Source organism: Stegostoma tigrinum, chromosome 4 (assembly GCF_030684315.1).
Source record: "Stegostoma tigrinum isolate sSteTig4 chromosome 4, sSteTig4.hap1, whole genome shotgun sequence".
Classification (NCBI taxonomy): domain Eukaryota; kingdom Metazoa; phylum Chordata; class Chondrichthyes; order Orectolobiformes; family Stegostomatidae; genus Stegostoma; species Stegostoma tigrinum.
The window spans coordinates 122,132,483-122,157,402 of record NC_081357.1 but is presented as its reverse complement, the minus strand read 5'-3'; the positions used below and the strand labels follow the sequence as shown (position 1 = coordinate 122,157,402).

At 41.9% G+C, this 24,920-nt stretch overlaps 1 protein-coding gene across 1 annotated transcript in view; it reads left to right on the top strand.

The window, feature by feature from the left end:
• Positions 1–24,920, top strand: part of LOC125452946 (meprin A subunit alpha-like) — a 41,188-nt gene that overhangs the window by 4,167 nt on the left and 12,101 nt on the right. Inside the window, exons 7-12 of the mRNA XM_048531948.2 lie at positions 40–215; positions 1,409–1,630; positions 1,736–1,882; positions 8,464–8,679; positions 14,473–14,934; positions 17,371–17,544. Of these exons, the coding sequence (XP_048387905.2) occupies positions 40–215; positions 1,409–1,630; positions 1,736–1,882; positions 8,464–8,679; positions 14,473–14,934; positions 17,371–17,544 (1,397 nt within the window). The remainder of the gene's footprint in view (positions 1–39; positions 216–1,408; positions 1,631–1,735; positions 1,883–8,463; positions 8,680–14,472; positions 14,935–17,370; positions 17,545–24,920) is intronic.

Sequence of the window (24,920 nt, the reverse complement as noted above, 5' to 3'; positions counted from 1 at the left end):
CTTTATACATAAAGTACTAAAAATTTCTTTATTGAACAGGTGCTGGTCTTCTGTTGGTGACTTGCACAGTGGCCAAAATGTATCCATTGGTGAACGATGTGACTATAAGGCTATTGTTGAACATGAACTCCTACATGCGTTAGGATTCTACCATGAACAATCAAGGACAGACCGGGATGACTATGTTAACATTTGGTGGGATGAAATTATTCCAGGTTGGATTTCAAATTTTCATTCTTTTCAATTATAGGGACATCTATATGTTCTGTAAGTAAAGATCTGAGCTGTGTAGCAGATTATTTTTAAAAAAATTCAATGAGTTAAAAATTTCTCACCTTTGAGAATGAAGTAAATGGTGGCTTGGAGCCTCTGCTCTAAATTTGCTGTAAAGGAAATTCAAGCAAACAGACCAAAGTGGCAATTGGTATTAACCAGTTGCCAGACTAAGTACAAATTTCAGAAATGGCAGTATTCTTCCCTACTGTGGACCGAAATGAAACGAAACACTCTCTAAAACCTGCTACAGTCAAAATGCAAATCACATGCCTCTGAAAATGTATTGGCCCAGATTTTATCATAGTAATGATGGTAAAACCGTCAGTGACATCATTATGCTTCTGAAACTTCTGGAGTCCATGCAGTTAAACACAGAATGTTGGATGTTGTTTTAGGGATTCTTTGTTTTCCTGTCCGTAAATTGTTGCTCTACTTCTATGTTACAAATAATTAGACATCACTGATCTGATGAGAACCCATCTTTTATGCTAATGATGTAAGTATAAAATCCCTCAAAAAATATATATCTTTTTGAATGAAGTAGAATTTAATTTAAGCAGATTGCAATGTTTACAATTATTGCTGAAAAATGGTTTTATGCCAAATTTCTGCTTGTATAAAAAATACACGTGTTTTTGAAAAAAACATGTATTATCATCTGTAACAATGCAGCACTGGCTCAGTACTGCACTGATGGTCTATAAATTCTTCGAGACTTGAACCTTCCCACATCCAGGTTTAAAGGTGAGAATCTGTAACATTGTTCATGAAGCATTACATTGCATAGATCCACAAAGTACATTCAACTTAATTTTACTGTCTCATCTTAGACATTTTCCCTTCTCCTCTTTCAAAAGAGTTAAAGCAGATCATTTAACACATGCAGGATTTAATTTTGAACAAGCTTCTGGGAGATTTGTGAGTGCCCAGCAATGTTCATCTTATTAGAGAATCTGCACTGACTAAAGACGTATGATTCTTTTGAATTCACTTGAATTCTTCCCAGCTCTTTTGAGCATGGAATGGCCTTGAGTTGTGAAAGGAGGTGGGAATCCATAACTATTGATGTAATAACTCAATATCTGATAGAGTAAATCTAAAATCTAATCAAGAATTTTTCACTTTTATGTAGGTATGGAGCATAACTTTGTGGTGTATGATGATAGTTACATTACGGACCTGAATACTCCATATGACTATGAATCTCTGATGCATTATGCACCATTCTCGTTCAACAAAAACGACAGTTCTCCTACTATCACAGCAAAGATACCAGCATTTGATGAAATAATTGGACAGCGATTGGACTTCAGTGCTATTGATTTGCTAAGGCTAAATCGCATGTATAACTGCAGTAAGTTCAGTTTTCAGTCTTTACTTGGAATAAAAGTACTTTGGAGAGAGTTAAGCACTTAAGGAATAATCCATTAAATCCATTTTCTTGCGTATCTTTTTTCAGGTTCCACTCTCACACTGTTGGACCAATGTTCCTTTGAGTTCATTAATATCTGTGGCATGATTCAGGGTGAAAATGAGGATGCTGATTGGGTTCATATGAAGAGCAATCCTGGAAATGAGGATCATACTGTAAACGGCAAATGCAGAGGTGGGTGTACACTTTACCTTTTTTTATACTTTCCAATACTGCTTTCAATAGAGTATTAACATCAACAGCTGCAGCTTGTTCAGGGTTTGAATGAAGATTTGTAGCTCAGTTGCTGGTTGTAGATATTGGTGTGTTCGCTGAGCTGGGACGTTTGATAGCAGACATTTCATCCCCTTACAGGGTGACATCCTCAGTGCTGTGGAGCCTCCTGTGAAGCGCTGTTGCCTTGTGCTGGTTTGAATTTATATATGGTTCAGTTTTTGTTGCTTCCGCTTAGTGCCGGTTCTGTTTGTGCATTGTAATGGCCAGTATATTGGGTCTAATTCCATGTATTTGTTGATGGAATCTGTGGATGAAAGCCAAGCCTCCAAGAATTCCCTGGTTGTCTTCTGTTTGGCTTGTCCTGTTCAAAAAGGCCGCCACGCACTGCAGCATACCCAGTCCGCAGAAGGAAGAAAAGAACACCTCTACAAGGTCTTTACCAGGAATGGGTACCCCCACAGCTTCAACCACAGATGCCTAGCCAATAGACAACACAACCAGGACACACCAAAATCCAAAACAATAACTGTTGAACTAATTTAAAAAAACACTTCCGAACTGACAGCCAGAATACTCAGACTGCTAGGAATCATGACAGCGCACAAACTGACAGCAACTGACCACAGTTAAAGACCAGTACATACTATGGACAAGACAAAAGTGGTTTACAAGATACCACATGGAGACTGCACAAAACACTATGTGAGACAAACAGGCAGGCAACTAGCAACCCGCATCCACAGACAACAACTAACAACTAAAGGACACGACCAGATATCCTTGGTTTCAATACACACAGACGAAAAAAACCGCACTTTCAACTGGAACTACGCTACTATCATAGGACAAACGAAACAGAGGACAGCCAGGGAATACTTGGATGCTTGGCATTCATCCGCGGACAAACACATGGAATTAGACCCGATATACCGACCATTACAATGCACAACTGGAACTGGCACCTACAAGCAGCAAAAACTGAACCATATATAAATTCAAACCAGACAAGACAACAGCGCTTCACAGGAGGCTCCACAACACTGAGGATGTCACCCAATAAAGGGATGAAATGTCTGCTATCAAACCTCCCAGCTCAGTGAACACACCAACATCTTTTGGGAGTTCTCATGGAACATACAATGAGAATGTAAAACTGGAAATCTTGGCATCAAGCAAACATTTTCCAATTTTCCCCTTCAGCTTTATGGATGACTTTGGAATCCTACTATTGAACTGTAATGGGTGTCTGTGGCGGGCTGTAAATCAGGGTCCACTAACTGGGACCTTGGTCTCTGGCAAACCTGTTGTTCTCTGGTTGGGGTTGGGGCTGCTATTATCAGGCATGGATAGCACGTCTGTGTTTGAGTTGGGAGGAGAGGGCCTGAGGCTCAGGCTAGGAGAAGTACTGGGGCCCATAATTTCTGTTCCTGCCCCTGGTGGCGACTACTTTATTTCCATACATTTGCGTCTTGGGCCTTCAAATTCTCCTCCCTTGAAAGTAGAGATAGAGGTACATTCAGGCGGCAAGAAGTAGGCATGAGGTGGGCATCATTGGAAAGTGTGTGTGGAAGAAAACAAGCCTTTAAATGTTAAATGGTGAGTGCTTTTAGTTGTTTTACTTGGGTGTTGTAGCCGAGCAGTGTGAGAAGCTGGTGGCCTGTTGAGTCTGAACTGTGAAGTGAGGATTCATTCAATGCGATTTGCCTTGCATGTGAGATCATTAAACTTCTTGAGACATTATTGCCAGGGTCTCATGGTTAGTCTCTGAGCATTGACCAGCCGTCCGTCCTTGAACATTTGTTCCAATACCTTTGGTGGCATTTGAGGCTTCCTAGTGTCATGAGGCGTGTCCTGGGAGAGGTTGGGTCTTTAGCAAGTTTTCGAGAAACTGCTGAGCCTGGGCTGTTTTCAAGATAACTTCATTATTTAACATTCTTCTAACTATTTACACTACTGGAGGCTGCACACAGAATCATGTCTCTCCAGATTCTTTTGCCAAGTGATCTCTTATGTCACTACTGTTACAGGCTGGCTATTTACAGAATTGAACATTAGCCCTTTACTCTACATGAAAAAAATAAGGATAGCCTCCTGCAGTCTTCTTTCTGGACTGATTTTTCCAGTGTTGTCTTATTGATTCCTGTAGACCTTTCCAGTTCCTGGTGCTCTGTTTCTGTTCACCTTCAGTTTTCCAATATAAATTTATGGAACCCATCAGTCCTTTAGACAGCTTTTTAAAAGAGGTTTAAAAAGGTAAAAAAAAAGGTTTAAACTCTTTAAAGAGTTAGATACAGGATAGAGCACGTGTCAGTGTTACACATGCTTACACCCCTATAGTCTGTGCAAACGCCAGCAGCTTATGCCACACTGTACTCCACAATCAGCCAAATGAGGAGGCAATATGAAATAAATATCCTACCAGCTGCTAGTAGAACCTGCATGATCCCCAGTGTCCCAAACACAAGGCAACTCAATTTCTACTCTGACTGGTTCCTGCCTCACTGTTGACCAGGCTCCTCAGTTGTGCACACCTCATTTTCTGGTACCCTAGTGATTGTGTGTGGCTTGCCATCCTGTTTCTGAGCTGATGCCCAGCTCATTTCCAGTCCTGCATTGGAAAAGTCAGTACTGCAATAAAATTCCACCCAATAACAGCAATCTTAAAAGAGCTTTTACTTTACTGGCATTGTATTTTTCCAGCTATCATATTGCCTCGAATGTTAGGATCTACAGTCCACCATAGTAAAATCATAAGCAAGTGCAAAATAATTGTTTCACAGATAGCAGGAACCGCAGATGCTGGAGAATCTGAGATAACAAGTTGTGGAGCTTGAGGAACACAGCAGGCCAAGCAGCATCAGAAGAGCAGGAAGGCTGACGTTTCGGGCCTAGACCCTTCTTCAGGAAATGAAGAAGGGTCTAGGCCCGAAACGTCAGCTTTTCTGCTCCTCTGATGCTGCTTGGCCTGCTGTGTTCATCCTGCTCCAGACCTAGTTATCTGCAAAATGATTGTTTTTAATTTCACTATATGTAATGGACAGTTGGAGATATTTTCCCTTACTCAGGTAACCTGGTCAATTTCAATTAGATATGAATTCTGGAACTCAGGCCTATCCAGGGAAAAAAGACTTTGAATTTACGGAGTAATTTATGCATTCTCAGCACATTCTAAAGCGTTTTACAGTCAATTGCACTTGAACTGTGTTGCTGTTGTTTGCACACAATTTTAGCAATCAATGCATGCAAAACAATGGTATAAGTGATCCGATTATCTGGATTGGTCCTTGTTATCTGAGGGTTAAATATTGGTCACACCACAGAGGCAACCTTTGTTAGTATTTTGAACAGTGACAACAGACATTGTAAGTACATCAAAGAACTCATATGATATCCAGTGCTTCATCTGAAAGATAGCATCACTGGAAATACAAAGTTTATTCTGTATTAAACTGAAATGTGGTCTTAGATCTTGTGCTCAATTCCTGAAGTCAAAGTTGAACTTGAGACCTTTGGATTTAAAAATGAGCATGTTGATAAAGCATTATTGCGTTTTATTTCAAGAACTGATATAAGAACTGGATTTAGATTAGAATGATTATTTTACAGAATACCCTTATCACAAAAATAAAACTTGAATGTTGCGAAGTCATACGTTGATTCAAAGTGCAAAAGAAGACCCAATCACAGATCTTCAAGCTGATAAAACAATACAATTATTTTTTGGATGATATCTGCTATCTTGGCTGACTTAGACTTATTTTCCAAGTACAAATGACAAGGTACTGATAACAAGTGTTGACAATTTTTTTTGGCAACAATGCGGAATACAATGTTGCCTCATTTTAAATGACTATTATCTGATGCAAAGAGAGATGAATTAAAGTACCTAATTTAATGATGAAAAACTTTGCGCAATGATGAAAATCAAAAGCATTTCATGACATTTTGAACATTGTGTTAGCATATTAACATTTTATCTGGTCATTTCTCGTTAGCGTTCGGAGACTGAGCTGGGAGGATTGACACCTGTTGGCTTAAGAATTTTTTCTGTGAAGTGCCCTGTTAAAACTCATTGGGGTAACTTGCTGGAAATCAGGCCCCACTATTCCTGAAGACATCTCAAAAGTTAAAGGTTTGACACAGTACGCAGAGTTACTTGACTTTCAGACTCAGATTGCTAGAAAGCGTGGAGCAGGTTTCCACATTGAACAAGAGTCACAATTAATTATAGGTAATTAGACTTTGGCCACAGGTAAACAGTTATAAAGTGTCAGCATATAGTACTCCTAGTTAAATTCTAATCCCATTAAAAACTCCCTCTTACATACAGACGGAGAGACAGTCAGAGGGAAAATGGGTCACGGGCAGAGGAGGAAACGATTCAGTAATTTTTTTGTCTGAGGTTCTGTTGTTGAGGTCATCTTTAAGACTTTACACCTGGCCAGGACATTCCTTCAGTTGTTTTCCACTCAATGGTAAGGGACACACGGTAACCGGTTCCCTTATAAAAAAGTCTCTGACACGTTAACAAAAAGCCACAACTTAAAAACATCTGTTGCAGGAAAGAGAAACTGGTTTTCTTTGTATCTGCATTGAGTTTTGACTGTAGAAAATAAAGAGACTGCTCCCAGAAGAACTGAACACTTCTTTCTCTCTCTAACGCATTCTCAGCCCAGCCCAGCCCGCAGCTGTTGGCAGGTGATAAAGGATTTGGCATTGGTCCATAATTCAATCAACTTCCTGTGGCCAAATCAAAACGTGCATCTGTACACCCCATTGACGCCAAATTATCTGCAATTGTACTCCAATTATGGGTTGTTTAGTTGTTTATGATGCCTGCTATATGCATCATGTTCCTTACTTTTCAAAACTGCAAACACCATCTTAAACACTCTTTCTAACTAAAGCAGAGATAACAAGGTGTAGATCTGGATGAATGCAGCAGGCCAAACAACATCATAGGAGCAGGAAAGCTGATGTTTTGGGTCTGGACCCTTCATCAGAAAGATTCTCCAGTACCTGCAGTTCCTACTGTCTCTGAAACCCTTCTCACTAAAGCAGCTGTTTCTCATTTCAGTCTACAGATTTTTAAAAAACTTAAAATAATAAGTCACAATCCTTACAGCTTGAAGATTTCATGCACTCAAAGACATTTACTTGCATTCACTTTTGTTCAGAGTTGGGCACGGTCCCTTCCGCATTTTTGTCCATCGTCCTGTCCTTTCTCTTCTGATATTTGTCACTTGAGTGAACATATACCCCATCTTTATCCTCAAGAAGTAAATATCTGCAACTGCTTCCCTAACTTTCTTTAACAGCTTATTATTATAGAACATTACCTCCTGATCTCTCTATGTGGTCCATTTAGTGCAGTCAATTTGCACATTTTTCTCTTGCAATCTATGATCCAATTACTGAAACATGACTTTGCTGTAATTTTTCATTTCTTTTGACCGAAATAAGTTTTGTTCCACTGTATCTTTTCTGTATACTCATATTTGAATTACTCAAATCAGGATTCCGCCTCTGTTATAATACATAACACACCCCTTCTCAAAGTAAATAAAATGACATCCTGTGACAAAATCATGTTTTTCTTCCACATTATTCCTGATGAGTCTGCAATCTTTGATAGGTTTGACCATACATCTTTCTCCAACACTGTCGCCCAGCAGCGTGGAACAGGTCTCACCTGGTTATCAGGTCAGGTAAGGGTTGGCATGGTGGCTCAGTGGTCAACGATGCTGCCTCACAGCAGCAGCACCCGGGATTCAATCCCAGCTTTGGGAGACTGGCTGTGTGGAGTTTGCATGTTCTCCATGTGTCTGCCTGCGGGTGCTCTGGCTTTCTACCACAGTCCAAAAATGAGCTGGTTAGGTGGATTGGTCATTGACAATGCGGGGTTGGAGCTGGGTCTGGGTCTGGGTGGGATGCTCTCGAGGGGATCCACGTGGGCTGAATGGTCTGCTTCAACACTGTTGGGATTGAATGATTCGAGATATCTCCAAATGTGGCTCAGTGTCAAATTTTATTTTATAACAACCCTGTGAAATGTTTAGAACATTTTATTGTGTTAAAAGTGCTGCATAAATATAAATAGTGGTTGTTGTACAAATATGTTGATTATTACAAAATATTCTGATTTGTAGATGACAGGAGACTGTCCTGGTCATCCAGGACCATGGTAGCTGCAGTGCAACAGCCTCTTCACGCTAGAAGCTCGGCTCTTGCCTTGGCCTGTGATCTGTGGCTAGCATTCCATCTCATTATGAGGGACTCCTAAAGAGTCATCAGATCTTCAGCACAATCTTCAGATTTTCTGCAAGGAATGCGTTTTCTTTATTTAAAACATTTTGATTCTGTTGGGTGTTTCCTCTTGATGATTGTGCCAGATGTAGAAATGTGAAACTTAACCTCCCCCCAACCTTATCACTGACAATTGTTACATCTTAACTTTTCTCAGATGTAAAGCCCCATTAATATAATGTTGAAGAACGATTCAATTTTCTTCTCTCGCTAACTAATCCTTCCTGTTTTAGATTCTGGATTCTTTATGTACTTTGATACGCAAACAGGACTGACTGATCAAACTGCTGTTTTGGAATCCCGAATCCTTTACCCCAAGAGGACCGAGCAATGCCTCCAGTTCTTCTATAAAATGACAGGGAGTCCAAAGGATAAGCTTGTTATATGGATGAAGTTGGATGATGGAACTGGAACTGTTCGAAAACTGGTTAAAATTGAGACCTTTGAAGGTATGAATCTTTGAATATTATGAAAAGTGACTTATCTCACAGAATCCTGCACAGCTAGAGGAGCTTTGGAGAAGTGGCTCAGTGGTTAGCACTGCCACCTCAACGTGCCAGGGTCTAGGGTTCAATCCCACTCTCGGGCAACTATCTGTATGGAGTTTGTACATTCTCCTTGTGTCTGCATGGATTTCCTCTGGGTGCTTTAATTTCTTCCTGTAGTCTAAAGGTGTGCAGGCTGGGTGGGTTGGCCATGGAAAATTGCCCTGTGGTGTCCAGTGTAATGCAGGTTAAGTGGATTAACCATGAGGAAATTTAGGGTGATAGGGTAGTGAGTACTGAGTCTGGGTGGGATGCCCTTCAGCGGTTTGGTGTGGACTCAATGGGCTGAATGACCTGCATTGTAGGGGGTTCTATGATGATTCTGAATAGTGAGTGGTGAAGGGCCTATGAACAGGGATTATTACTCAATATCACCCTCATTGCACCCTTATCTCGCCGCAATTATTTGCATGGTCCCATTTTACCACCCGACAGATAGAAACTAGTTGTGATGAATTCCTGACTTGAAAGTTAGGGTGAGTACTGGATGACTCCAACTTACTAGATCTCTACCATAATCTCATGGCACCAATGATGTGGAGGTGCTGGCGTTGGACTGGGGTGAACAAGGTCAGAAGTCACCAGACACCAGGTTATAGTCCAACACGGGGTAGCACAGTGGCTCTGTGTTTGGCACTGATGTTTCACAGTGCCAGAGACCCAAGTTTGATTCCAGCATCAGGCAAATGTGTATGTGGAGTTTGCTCACTCTCCCCGTGGCTGTGTGGGTTTACTCCAGATGCTCCAGCTTCTTCCTACAGTCCAAAGGTGTGCAGGTTAGGTAGATTGGCAGTGCTAAATTACTCTGTAGTGTCCAGGGATACGTTGGTTAGGTGTGTTAGCCATGGGAAATGCAGGGTTACAGGGATAGGGTTGGGGGATGAGTCTGGGTGAGGTGGTCTTCAGAGGGTCAGTGTGAACTCATTGGGTCAAATGGTCTGTTTCCGCATTGAAGGGATTCTATGGGTAACATGGAGATTTATCGAAATCTGAAGCCTTCAGAACACCACTCCTTCATCACTTCACCTGAAGAAGGAGCAGCGCTTCGAAAGCTTGTGATTTCAAATAAACCTGTTGGACTATAACCTGGTGTCGTGTGATTTCCTGACCTCATGGCACAAAGGTCTCAGGACACTTTCTGCTGGCTGTGGCGGCTCTATGCACCCTCTATCTATGGGCACTGGAGTCCAACACATGCCAGCCTCCCTTCTTCATTATAGCATGTTTACAGTGCATTTACAGCACTTCAACGCTACACTTCAGAACACATCAGTGCCTCTCTTTGCAGTTTGTGTGGAGGCTCAGGTACGCAGCTCGTGCATTGAATTAGACTACATTTCAGGGCTGCTCATTTGCTGTGTTGCTTGGTTACCACCCTCGACAACAATTATCGGCTCATCACAGAGAGGAAAACAACCAAATCTGTATCAACTAGCCACCAACTTTATTAGTCTAGTTAAAACTAGACATACAATTCACACATAGTTTCAGAGATAGTAGGAACTACAGATGCTGGTGAATCTGAGCTAACAATGTGTAGAGCTGAATGAACACAACAGGCCAAGCAGCATCAGAGGAGCAAGAAAGCTGACGTTTCGGGCCTAGACCCTTCTTCATTTAGGCCCAAAATGTCAGTCTTCCTGCTCCTCCGATGCTGCTTGGCTTGCTGTGTTCATCCAGCTCTACACCTTGTTATCATACAATTCACACAGTTCTTTTGGTTAAGAACTGGTTAACAGCTGGCATACAATTCATACAAAGTCTAAAATTCAACTGCATACCCGCAAGTTTTCCAGTGATGTTCCCTGAACAGTCAACAAAAATAGAAGCTAATACCTGAGTATAGAATTTTATATTGGCCAGCTGTTTTCTCCTAGATCTCTGGGTCCTCTCCACACTTCCAAGTGTGGGGTCCATGTTGTGGTCCAGAACTTGCACTGTTGGCATGCTGAAATCCTTCATTTTTGTCCTTTCTCCTTATCTTCCCGAACTGTGGTGCCTTGTCCTTGTTGATTCTTAGCTCATGTGGCCAACCAATGTCTTTCTACTATAGACTCACACCATGGACACCATTAGGGTTACCTCAGTATTCTTCCTCCAAATAAAGACTTGCATCTTATGTTATCATCAGAGCTGATCTGGTTCAAGCTAGTGCAAGCCAATGGCTGGAGCTTAGGTAACTTCAGCCCATCAGCTTGCTGATTTTATGTGTTAGCAGCCCCTGGCAAACAGTTCTCTTGGAGCTCACACATCTAACATATCAGCTGACAGGCTCACAGAACTTTTGTATTTCCTCGTTGTTTAGCACAGACCCAAAGCAAGGCAGCTTGCCATAGTTATCAGCAGTCATTCATCAAGCTCACTGTGTGTGCTTCTGGAAGATGGCCAAGTTTCAAAGTCTAAGTGGGTTAGTCCTCTCTTAAATGGGGAGGTGCCTAGCACAGCAAATCAAAAATATGTCTCTAATATCAGTCCATTTGGCTGCTCAGGATACAGGCACCCCACCCCTAACCAATGATTGAATGCCTTGGCTCTTCCTGCCCTAATGTTGGTCTGTTTTCATCCTGGCATTAGAGAAAGGGAGGGCTTGATTGATATGGAAGAGGGTGAGACAGCTGCTAGTGCTGGTGCAGGCGGAAAAAGTGTGGTGAGGTGTCTTGAGTGAGTGAGTAAGCCGTGCAGAAGGCTGGTAGGGTTGGAGGTGTGGAGGGATTGGGTGTTAAGAGCGAATGAGGGAAGGTGCTGTATGCAGTAGAGAGAAAGATAGAATGTGAGCCTTGGTGAGAGGTATCTGCAGTAGCAGAGATAGAGCAAGTGTGAGGTAGCAGAGAGAAGACTCCCCCAGTGGAGCAGAGAAGGTAATTGACCTTTCTTTTTACACTTGTGGGAGTTCCATTAAATGCCTGTGACCACATTGACCGAGATGGTAACCTCAGAGCAGGGCTGGCAGTGTTTGGTGTTAAGGCCTCCTCTGACTGTCCTGGAAGATAAGGACATCCATCCTCTGCTCCCTGTCCACCTCCAGGTCCCTATCTCCATAGTGACTGTCAGTTTCCCCTTATCTGCCATTTAAACTTATGACCAGAATTCATTGAGGCACCATCTCAAAGTCTGTTGTTCTTTAAAATGAGTAGTTTTTGGTGCATTATGAATGTTTTGGCCTGAATCATAGAATCCCTACAGCGTGGAAGCAGGCCAATTAGCCCATTGAGTCCACACCAACCCTCCAAAGAGCATCCCAACAAGATCCACCTGTAATCCTGCATTTCCCACAGTTAATCCATCTAGCCTACACATCCCTGCATACTAATATAGGTAACCTAGCATGGCCAAACCTGCCTAACCTACACATCTTTGGACTGTGCGACTGAAGCACCTGAATCAAACCCATGAAATTATGGGAAGAATGTGCAAACTCCACACAGTCACCTAAAGGTGGAATCAAACCCAGGTCCCCTGCACTGTGAGCCACCCCGATGCCCTTATCTCTTGTAATTAATGAGTCCAGATGTTTGGCTTGAATGACATGTTTCACTGTAGCGATGTTAGCTTTGAACCTGTCAACATTTTTCTGCTCTGACAATGCACACATTAAAAGTACAATTTTGTTAATAGTTTCTCGAAGTGTATTCCACTTCACTCTGCACTTTGTGTGGGAAGGCCAGAATACATTTCTTCAGTCAAGTCTATCTAAGTAGGCAGCATAGTTGACTTTGATATGAGAACACCGTTTCTGCTTTGAATGAACAGCTTCAAGAACTGTTTGCTAATGACTGTTTGGTGTAGATATTGTAGCTGTGTGCGATCAGATTGCTGTTCAGATAGTCATGTTTGATGAAGATTGGCGAAGATGTCTTCATTTTGTCTACCTCCAGGACTTCATGTGACACAGTTTATTCTGAAAGACAATATTAGTCACTCAAAGCATTGTACTTTCCCACCATTCTCTTGTACAGAAATTATCCAGTCGATTCAGTTTGGAGCTTGGTCTCATTCCTTTCTTAGTGTGTACCTCAGATTCCCATTTGAATGCCTGACATTCACAGACATTCATTCCATTGTCCTTTGGCACCCAGATCTGACAGACACCCTTCACTGAAATTGGCTTCCCCTCCCCTCCACACAAGCCACTTCTTATGTTGTGAAGCTTGAAAGAGTTCAGAAAAAATTTACAAGAATTTTGCCAGGGTTGGAGGGTTTCAGCTATAGGGAGAGGCTGAATAGGCTGGGGCTATTTTCTCTGGAGTGTCAGACGTTGAGGGGTGACCTGATAGAGGTTTATAAAATCATGAGGGGCTTTGATAGGGTGAGTAGCCAAGGTCATTTCCCCAGGGTTGGGGAGTCCAAAACTGAAGGGCATAGGTTTAAGGTGAGAGAGGAAAGAGTTAAAAGGGGCATAAGGGGCAACTTTTTCACGGAGAGGGTATGTATGGAATGAACTGCCAGAGGAAGTGGTGGAGGCTGGTACAATTATAACATTTAAATGGCATCTGAATGGGTACATGAATAGGAAGGGTTTAAAGTAATATGGGCCAAATGCTGGCGCAAATGGGAATAAATTAATTTAGGATATCTGCTAGGCATGGACGTGTTGGACCAAGGGTCTGTTTCCATGCTATGCAGCTTTATGACGCTAGGCTATATGTCATGGATCCTGCAAGGCACATATGGAAAGCCAGCACTTGACCAAGTACATAACAGCCTTTCAAAGTTGCCATCAGCGCCAGGGATTCTTGGATATCCTGGTAGTGGCAAGTATGGCTAAGGGCAGCATGGTGGCTCAGTGGTTAGCACTGCAGCCTCACAGCACCAGTGACCTGGGTTCAATTCCACCCCTGGACAGCTGTCTGTGTGGAGTTTGCACATTCTCCCTGTGTCAGTGTGGGTTTCCTCTGGGTGCTTTGGTTTCCTCCCACAGTCCAAAGATGTGCAGGCTAGGTGGATTGGCCATGCTAAATTGCCCGTGGTGTTCAGGGATGTGTAGATTCGATGGGAAATGCAGGGTTACAGGGAAAGGGTAGAGGGATGGGTCTGGGTGGGATGCTCTTTGGAGAGTCGGTGTGGACTTGTTGGGCTGAATGGCCTGTTTTCACGTTGTAGGGATTCTATGATACTAAGAAGTGGAACCATAGGATGAAAGGGTGCCATTTGCAAATCCTAGATAGTTAATGAGGTGAGTTCAGGATGATACAAGTGAAAATTCCCTCCATCAAACTCACCACAGATGATACTCTGCTGATATTTGGTAAGAATCAGATGCCTGAAACTGTGGGCTGAATGTGTAGCTGGTTAAAGAATGGAAGGCTATTTTTGGATCATTGCAGTGTGTGAAACAGTACTGAGTCCGAATGGTCAGGAAACACAGATCTAATCGTTGTTTTGAGCCATCATATGGATGAATGCACTGAGTTTAGTGATGACTAATAAAATGAAAATATGAAATACTGTTTGGGAAAGTTCAAGAATCACAAAGCCTTCTAATTACAAATTAATTTACTTTATTCAAATTCATCCACATAATGTCTTCTATGAATATTTCCCTCACTCAAAGCTACGAATTGCATGGAAGTTCATGGCATCAGTTTTATTACACTTTTAATTTGCAGTTAGGACTATCACGGTATGTACAAAAACATTTTGAGTTTATAGAAAATATCTAAATTTTTTCACTGAACAATGTTGTTTGCTTTCCTTTAGCCGATGGCAGCCATTCTTGGAACATTGCCCATGTGACGTTTCATGCAAAGGCCAAGTTTCGATATCTCTTTCAAGGTATAGTTGGTGATCCCACAAATTCTACAGGTGGAATTTTCCTGGATGACATCAGTTTTACTGAGACCCGCTGCCCCAAAGGCGTCTGGCAAATAAAGAACTTCTCTGCCATTCTTCAAGACAAGAGACTTAACGCAACTTTATTAAGTCCACGGTTTTACAGCAGTGAGGGTTATTGCTATGGCGTCATCTTGCATCCGCACTCACGTTATGAAAACTATACGGGGATGTTTTTCCATCTGTGCAGTGGTGAAAACGATGGCATCCTTGAGTGGCCAGCTGGGAACAGGCAAGCTGTTGTCACTATTATGGACCAAGATCCTGATGCCAAACTTAGAATGTCATCTAGTAGAAGTTTCACTACAAACGGAAGCTATGTAACAACAGGTGAGAAAATACAACTACATATCTCCAAAGAAATTCCAGTACAATGCTGCAGCGTTGGGACATTTGGGCTTAATAATCTTTTCTTCTCGGTAAATAGGATCCTTTTTCAGCAAACAGTCCAATATATTTTGTGCTAAATGTGTGAGAATAGTTGTTCAATGTTAAATAGAGAAGAGAGAATCTCAACAAACCAGCAAAATACAGAAACCTGCGTTGCTTCTTGCCATAGTCCTGAGCTCAGATCCTTCTCTAGTTTACTTCCCCTGTTCCCTAATGCCCAATTGGAACTCCTATATCCATACAACCCACCTCCTGCTCCCACAAGTCAATTCACACCAAGCTGCTGATCACCCAACCTCTCCTTCTGGACAGCACGTTAAATAATGTGGTGTACTCTTCAAATTGCTGTCTTTAGTATTAAACTCAACACCTTCAAATTATGAACTTACTCCGATTTCTGCCCTTTCTTTTAGCTTCACTTGTTACATTCTCTGTCATGATGTCCTCCTTCCCCTCCCCCAGCCCCAGTGAGACTGTCTGTTGTTTCCAGTCTGGCAGTTAGGCACACCGTTGTTTTAAATAAAAAAAACAAAAGATTTGTGGATGCTGTAAATCGGGAACAAAAACAAAGGTTCTGGAAAAGATCATCAGATCTGGCAACATCTGTGAAGAGAAAATCAGGGTTAACGTTTTGGGTCTGGTGACTGGTCTGGACCTGAAACATTAACTCTGATTTTTTCTTCACAGATGCTGCTAGACCTGCTGAGCTTTTCCAGCAAGTTTGTTTTCGTTCCCACCATTGTTCTGCCATTCTCGCTTTCCAATCACTTAATCTACGCTATCAACATCCTTTCTCCCTAGTACTCCATTTCCACACTTTTGCGTTAATGCTGCCCTCTTCACACTTCATGTCAGCTCTGGTGAAGTGTCATCTAGACTCTTCACATGCTGTCTGACCCACAGCGAACCCCATCATTTTTTGTTTTCAGTACAGATTCCAGCTTCTACTGTAATTTGCTCCTACACTCTCTTCAGGTCTTGTCCCTTTCTCTTTCAAAACATCGACCTCCACTACAGGGCACTTTTGATTACTGTCCCCTTCCAAAATACCGCTGCATCTCTGATTTCCCTTTCGTCTCTGAAGGTCTTGAATGTGTTGTTTCCTCCCCAGTAAGTTCTCATCTTTCCTGGATATCTGTGCCGGAACTCCTTTCATTGGACTCACAGGTCAGAACAGCATTGAAATGGCTTCAGCAAAATCATAAAGATGTATTGAGGAGGCATGGCACTGCACCATTCTTCTGCTCCCAGCACTCCTGATTGTTCTATGCTTTGGCATTCTGTTTACATCAATCAGCGCTGGAACATCAGACCTTTTAAGGCTTAGTATTTTCAGGCTTCACTGCCTTGGTGAAAGGCTCTGCACCAATCACAAATGTTCAGTAAAATACTGATGAGCCAAATGCAATTCTTCATCCAGGATTTTTCATGCAGAGGGTGGTGCATGTGCGGAATGAGCCACCAGAGGAAGTGATGGAGGCTGGTACAATTACAATATTTAAAGGCATCTGGATGGGTACATGAATAGGAAGGGTTTAGAGGGATATTGGCCAAATACTGACAAACGGGACTAGGTTAATTTAGGATACCTGGTTGGCATGGACCAGTTGGACCGAAAGGTCTGTTTCTATGCTGTGCAGCTTTATGACTCTATGGCTGTTCAAAAGCAGTGTGAACTCAAAGGTCATTCAATTGTTGGCTGTATGATTATCAGAAATGTCTGATGTTTGTTCCCAAGTTGACCAGTTAACCCGTGGATTTAACGGTCTTTTGCTATTCCCTAAAATTCTTATGATCATAAAGCCGTATGGTCCTAGAGAAATCTTCCAAATGTTTGTGAACTGATGGATGAAGAAAAATAATGCAGATTGCACATTGATCAAAGAATCCTTCGTAATTTGCTGAGGAAAACTGATTATTTTGTTGACAAGGTAATGGTATACTTTCAGTGGCATTTAAATAATATGTTGTCCCACCCTGTTGATGATGCTGAAATGAATAAAAATATTATCTGCATGATAGTCAATGCTACCATTTTCATTACAAGAGAAACCTCACTAATTACATTCACAGGGAGGTTGTGAAGAAAAGATCAGCAAAATCAGGTGTGAATCCACCTGTCATTTTGTTCTTCGCTGTTGTATAAGCAACATTGGTGTAAGATTCCAGTGTCTTCCCAATCTAATGCTTTATTTATTTTTAATTTGTTTGAATTGCGGAAAACCCAGTGAATGCCTCAAGCAAAAACTACCACATCATGAAGTTATCTGATGTTTGCTATTTTGATTATAGATTTCTATACTCAGGACTTTGGTATCATTTGTAATGTTTAAAGTGGTTTGGAAATAATTTGCTTCTGTATGAATTTAATTACAGATAGAAATGACACTTTCTTCTGGGACAGGCCTCAGCTCACCGGAAAGTATGATCCTACTTGTGATTGCTTTCGGAGCACTTCCTGGGGTTGGTCAGCTTTCATATCACACAAGCAACTTCAGCGTAGAAGCTTCTTAAAAAATGATGACCTCATTATTTTCGTTGAGTTTGATGGTAAAGAAATTTTTATTTTCTTTTGCTTATGAATCTTTCTGCAGATTTCATGACCTGTTTTAGAAAAAAATATTGAAATGACAGAATTGTTGCAGCCATTTGGCCCATCTTCAAATGAGCATCATTACCTAATGCCAATCTCCTACAATTTCCCCAATTCCCTTGTGTGCCTTCCATTGAAGCTGCATCCAAATCATTTCCAGACAGAACATTCCAGTCCCTTGCAACTTTCTGTGTGACAAAGCTCTTTTCTCATTTCAGTCTTGCCTTTTTAGCACACCACTTATTTTTGTTCCTTCCGTATGTTGGAACAGCTTATAGATCATAGAATCCCTATAGGGTGGAAAAAGGCCCTTCAGCCCAAAAAGTCCACACCAACCCCTCAGAGCACACCATCTAGACCCATCTCCCTAGTCTACATATCTCTTAACATACTGGGGTAATTAGCATGGCCAACCCACCTAGCCCACACATCTTTGGACTGTGGGAGGAAACCCATGCAGACATGGGGAGAAACTCCACGCAGATAGTCGCCTGAGGGTGAAATTGAACCCGGGTCCCTGGTGCTGTGAAGCAGCAGTGCTAACCACCGAGCCACCGTGCCACCTCGCCTTATCTTCCCAATTAACCCATTCCATGATTTTGAAAATCGTCATCAAATCTCCTCTTAGCCTTAATAAAAACTGAAAGAACTGCGGATGCTATAAATCAGGAATAAAAACAAAGTTGCTGGAACAGCTCAGAAGGTCTGCCAGCATCTGTGATGGAGAAAACAGAGCTAACGTTTCGGGTCCAGGGACCTTTCCTCAGAATGGTTCTGCTCCTCTTAGCCTTCTTCTCTCCATAGCGAACAGTCCAAACCTCTTCAATCTATCCTCATTACTGAAGTTTCTCAACTCTGGAACCATTCTTGTCAATCACTTCAACACATTGTCCAGAGCATTCACATCTTTCCTACACTGTGGTGCCCATAGTTGTACACAATATTCCAATTGAGATCCAACAAGTTTTATATTTTCTGCTTGTATTTATGTTCTTCAGTATTAACAGTGACATAAAGCTGTTATGGTGAAGTATTGATATGCATGAAAAATAGCAATTGCTTTTAAATGAAGGAATGATTTGTCTAATAGATTTGAAGGGAACACCACAGGTGCTCTGATTTGCTTCACATAGAATGACTTAATGTGCCATTGAATCAAGCACGCCTATGAAGTGTTTTATGGGTTGTTATATTACAGATACTGCTCTCTTTGGAGTCTCTGAGCCGAGGGAATACAAATCTCTGAGCATTGCCAGTCCAATTTTAAAACATCAAGAACAAAGTTCATTGACAGAATGCAGAGTTGGGCTGAGAAATGGCAGATGGAGTTCAACCTGGATAAATGCGAAGTGATGCATTTTGAAAGGTCGAAGTTAAATGCTGAATATAGGATTAAAGGCAGGATTCTCGGCAGTGTGGAGGAACAGCGGGATCTTGGTGTTCAAGTGCATAGCTCCCTCAAAGTTGCCACCCAGGTGGATAAGGTTGTTAAGAAAGCATATGGTGTTTTGGCTTTCATTAACAGGGGGATCGAGTTTAAGAGCCGCGAGGTTATGCTGCAGCTCTACAAAACCCTGGTGAGACCACACTTGGAATATTGTGTCCAGTTCTGGTCGTCCTATTATAGGAAAGATGTGGAGGCTTTGGAGAGGGTGCAAAGGAGGTTTACCAGGACGCTGCCTGGACTGGAAGGCTTGTCTTACGAGGAGAGGTTGACTGAGCTCGGACTTTTCTCTTTGGAGAGAAGGAGGAAGAGAGGTGACCTGATCAAGGTGTACAAGGTAATGAGAGGCATGGATAGAGTCGATAGCCAGAGACTTTTCCCCAGGGCAGGATTGACTGCCACGAGGGGTCATAGTTTTAAGGTGTTAGGAGAAAGGTATAGAGGAGACATCAGAGGGAGGTTCTTCACCCAGAGAGTTGTGAGCGCATGGAATAGTTTAGCAGTGGTAGTCGTGGAAGCGGAGTCATTAGTGACATTTAAGTGACTGCTGGACATGCACATGGACAGCAGTGAATTGAGGGGAATGTAGGTTAGGTTATTTTACTTTTGAATTAGGATTATTCCACGGCACAACATCGTGGGCCGAAGGGCCTGTACTGTGCTGTACTTTTCTATGTTCTATGTTCTATGTTCTAAAGTTGCTGGAAAAGCTCAGCAGGTCTGGCAACATCTGTGGAGGAGAAAACAGAATTAACGTTTCGGGAACATTAACTCTGTTTTCTTCTCCACAAATGTTGCCAGACCTGCTGAGCTTTTCAAGCAACCTTGTTCCTCATTTCAGCACCCGCAGTTCTTTTGGTTTTTATTCAATTTTAAAAGATGTCCAGAGAAAAAGCAGATACCTCATTTGTTTCAACCAGATAAGGGCAAATGATTAGCTTGCCATTTCTTAGCCATTCCTCCTGAGTTGATCATAAAAATAAAAGCATTATTTATTTATTTTTTGCAATGTAGCTATCCCATTTCAATTAAACTTAGTTAACCAAATCACAAAAAAAGAGGAAATTCTAAGGTTTCGTTTGAATGAAAGAGAATGGTGTTTATTACCTGGCAAACATGAGAAAAGTAAGAAGATCTCACATGAAGCACACACAGAAATACATCTAGTAACATTGTAAAAAGGCAGGGGAAGAGGTGTTCTCACAGACAGGACAATAAAGGCAGTTGAAGCTTAGCATTTATTTTAGATTTCTTGAGTTGCAAGAGTGGAATCAGAGTTCTAGTTGTTGCATTGTTTCCTCAGGAGTGGTGAAGCTTGAAGATAACCTTGATGTCCTGGTGAATAGTAATTCTTCCAAGTTGTTTTTTTTCACAGCTCTGATCCCTGTGACTAAGAGAGGGAAGACTGAGTATTCACAAATCTATTTTCCTTCTCACTCTTCTGCTGATCGGAGCATCTGTTGATAAAAGTTCATTTGTATATCACTAGGTCTGCTCACTACTTTTTTTCCAAGCTGTATACTCAACAGACACCTTTCATCTCAAAGTATAACTTCTGGGCAGGTGTGAATCAACTGGACTTACAGACCTGACTTTTCATGGCCTTTTAGAACAGCATTAGTTTCAGTTCAGATTGAACCTTATTCACTGATGATTTCCTGAACTCGGTAAAACCTAGTTATTCATCATTATTTTAGGTCATACATTTGACATTTTTAACAGTTATTTTCTCATCCACAAACAGTATAAAATGATGGAAGTTGAATATTTATGCTCCATTTTTACTATGATTGTCATATATTTCAGGATGATATTTTCAAAGACACTACTAAGGAAAATTGTTGTGTTGTCTACAGCTGCAATGCAGCAACTGTGTTGCTGAAGTGACATGAGGTGAACTCCTGGAGAGAGCTTTGCACCTTTCTCTTAACTTGACACCCTGTTGTCAGCTCAGATTTCAGGAGTATTCTGCGATCAAACAATCTAAGTGGATATCAAAAAAGAGCCCAAGAAAACATTTGATGTTCAGTTCTTTTTCCTTTATTTTTATTGGTTGAAGTGTTCTGGAATATGAGTATTGTAACCAAATATCAAAACACTGTTTTGATGTTGAAGCTAAAACTGTTTGACAGTGGCTCAACCTAAAGATTAGCTGTGTGAATATTGTTACAGTTTGACAAGTGTTGCTATGGAAATAGAAAGATGTTATTTGTGTATTGATAAAAGACTTGCTTTTATGCAGCACATCACAAAACCTCAGCATCTTCCAAATCACCTTCTGAACAACTGTACACTTTTAAGTATAGTCACATTTTAACGTACTTAAGCAGCTTTCTAGAGGTGTAATCAATGGATACTAATCTCTGGAGCACAGAAGATTAAGAGGTGAACTTGTTGAGGTGTTCAAAAAGATGAACAATTTTGTCAGGGAAAAGAAGGATACTCTGCTTTCTGTAGCTGTTATGTCATTAACTAGGGGTCACAATTTCGAGATAGTCAGCAAGAGAACTTGGGATAAGGTGAGGAGAAACTTCTCCACTCAGATAATTGTTCGAATTTGGAATATGCTGCCTGGGAGAGTGGTGGAGGTGGATTCCATAGGAAATTTCAAAAGAAAACTGGATATTTATTTGAAAATGATAAAATTAGAGGACTATGGAATTAGAACTGGAGAATGGGACAAGCTGGTTAGGTCTTTCAGAAGCTGGTAGGGACATGATGGGCTGAATGGTCTCCTTTCACACTGTAAACTGTAATGTAAAAGTTCTATGATTCTACGCTATCATTTCTTGCTTTGCTGTAGAAGTTCACTGAATTGTCTTTGAGATAATTTATTCCATACCATCTTCTTACCAATAAGTGCTGGCTGAGGATATCCTTTGCTGAGGATAAAATCTATGCTGTGCAAAAATATCATCAGTTAACTACAGAGTAACTATAAAATGTTCAATCTGTTAATTTATTAACGTAATTGCTTGCAAAGTTCAGATAATCTTCAACTATGGAATTCTAAAATGTACATCAGCCATCAGTGAGTGCACAGGATGACTGCTCATGGAGATACATTCCAGCAAGACAGCATTTTCAGGAGAGATAGGGAGGAAATCTAGGAGATAAAAGGGGAATTATAGGGCTTAAATTAAATAGGTGTTAAAAGTTGGCTCAGCATAGCAACCTTGCACTTTGTCTATCTAATAGTTTCTGTGTTCAACCAGTAATTGCCAGATAGTTCATTAACTGTACACATGAACTGGAGTTACAGAGCTGTAATTTCCTGCCACCAGTTAAACCTATAGTGTAGCTCTTAAAAGAGAGCCATGTAGTGGCTGGAAAAAGTGCTGAGGGTTGTGCAGGAAGTGAATCTATTCCCAGAAAGATTGAGATGGGACAGAAGAAGCTCCAAGCATTTCAACTGCTGCACCGAGAGGTTGGCGTGTGATGTGGATGGAAGAATGGTCTTATATATTCGTGGGGCAAAGGAGACTTCAAGGCATTTGGGCACATAGTGTGGAAGTAACTGTTAAGGATCCAGTCCAATGGCCTAAATGCAGCGTCACAAGGAGTTCAGTAAGTGCATACAAACATTCAAATAAGGAACAGGCGTAGACCCTTTTAATAAAACCATGGCTGATCTGATTGTGTTCTGAATCCATATTCTCATCTAATCCTGATAACCTTTGATTCCATTGCCTCACAAATGTCTATCTCTTACAGCCTCAAAAGTGTGCAATGATCCCACCTTCACTTCCTTCTGAGCTGAATTCCAAAGTCTCACAACTTTTTCTTCCTTATTTATTCACGGGATGAGGGCGTTGTTGCCCATTCCTAACTGCCCTCAGGGTAGTTAAAAGCCAACCTCATTGCTGTGGTCCTGGAGTCTACATGTAGGCTAGACCAGGTAAGGATGGCAGTTTCCTTCCCTAAACGGCATTCGTGAACTAGATGGGTTTTTCCGACAATCAGCATTGGATTCATGGTCATCATCAGACTCTTAATTCCAGATATGTTTTGAATTCAAATTCCACCATCTACCGTAGCAGGATTCAAATCCTGGTCCCCAGAACGTTATTTGGGTCTCTGGATTAACAGTGAAGCGATAATACCACTAGGCCATCATGGTAACTTGTGTTAAGACAAAAGTGTTCCCTGTATCTCCTTCCTAAGAGTGCAGTCCCTTATTTTTAAGACAGTGGCGCCCTAGTTCTAGGGTCACCCACAAGAGGAAATATTGAAAACAAGAAATGCTGGAGATCACAGCAAGTCAGGCAGCATCCATGGAGAGAAAGCAAGCTAGTGTTTCGAGTCTAGATGACTCTTCATCAAAGCTGAGGTGAGGTGCGGAGGGGGCAGTATTTGTGCAACAGTGGGGGAGTTGGAGTGCTGCAGGAGAGAGGATGTTGATTGTTCAGGTTAAGTGTTTGGAATGTGTGAATGGCACACCAATGGTGTGTTTAACAGCCAGACTGGGGAAAACATTCCCACTGTTCCCCACTGGGGAAGGGGAGAGAGGGTGACAGAGAATGTAACAAGCAAAGCTGGAAGTAAGGGAAGGAATGGGGTCACAATTTGAAGGTGTTGAACTCAGTATTGAGCCCATCAGGTTGTAAGCTGCCTGGTTTGAAGGTGAGATGTTGCTCCTCCAGTTTGCTCTGTGATTCACTGGAAGATTGCAGCATGCTGAGGATAGACACGGGGACATGTGAGTAGGATGCTCTGTTAAAATTACTGGCTACGAGAAGGTCAAGGTCATGCTTGTGCACAGACTGGAGGTGTTCTGCAAACCGGTCACCCAGTTTGTGTTTGGTCTCTCCAGGGTAGAGTAGGCCACATTGGGTGCAGTGAATACAATACACAAGATTGGAGGAGGTACAGGTGAAATGCTGCTTCACCTGGAAAGACTGTTTAGGCCCTTTGATGGTGAGCAGGGAGGAGGTGAACAGGCAGGTGTTGAATCTTCTGTGGTTGCCTGGGAAGGCGCAGTGGGAAGGGGTGTAGTGTTGGTGGTTGCAGAATGGACTGGAGTGTCCCAGAGGGAACAATCCCTGTGAAATGTAGACAGGGGCAGCGAGGGGAAAATGTGTTAGGTGGTAGAGTTGTCTGAAGTGACAGAGAGTGCAGAGGCTGGTAGGATGAAAAGAGAGGACAAAGGGGACCCAACCACACTGTTGTGAGTGATGGGAAGGGGCAAGGGCTGGAGTACGGCTGATAGTTCAGGTGCGGTTGAGGATTTGTCGGATTTGGGTGTGAAGAGCTGCAGTGAAGGTAACTATGGGGGTCAGTTATTTTTTTTTTAGTGGATGGCAGTGGACAGTTTAATCCCCGAAATGGAGACGGAGAGATCAAGGAAAGGAAGTGAAGTGTCAGAAATGAACGATGTGAAAGTTATAGAGAGGTGGAAATTGGAGACAAAATGAACAAACTTTTCACAGTCTGGACAGCAGCATGAAACAGCACTGAAACAGTCATTAAAGTATCAAAACAGTTTTTGGAGGGTGCCAGTTTAGGACTGGAACAAGGATTTTTCCAAACACCTCCATAAAAAGTCAGGCATAACTGGGATGCATGCGAGTACGTATAGCCACTTCTTAACTTGGCAAAAGTGAGATGAATTAAAGAAGAAATTATTCAGTGAGAGAACAAGTTCAGCTAAGCAGAGGACAGTGGTGGTGGATGGGGAGTGATCAGGCCTCTGGTCAAGGAAGATGCCAAGAGCTCTCAGACCATCCTGCTGGGAAATGGAGATATAGAGGGATTGGACATCCATGGTGAACAGGAGGTAGTTAGCACCAGGGAACTAGAAATTGTCAATATGGTGGTGGGCATCAGAGGAATCTTGGATGTAGGTGGGTATGGTGTGGACAAGAGGAGAGAGGATGGAGCTGAGGTAGG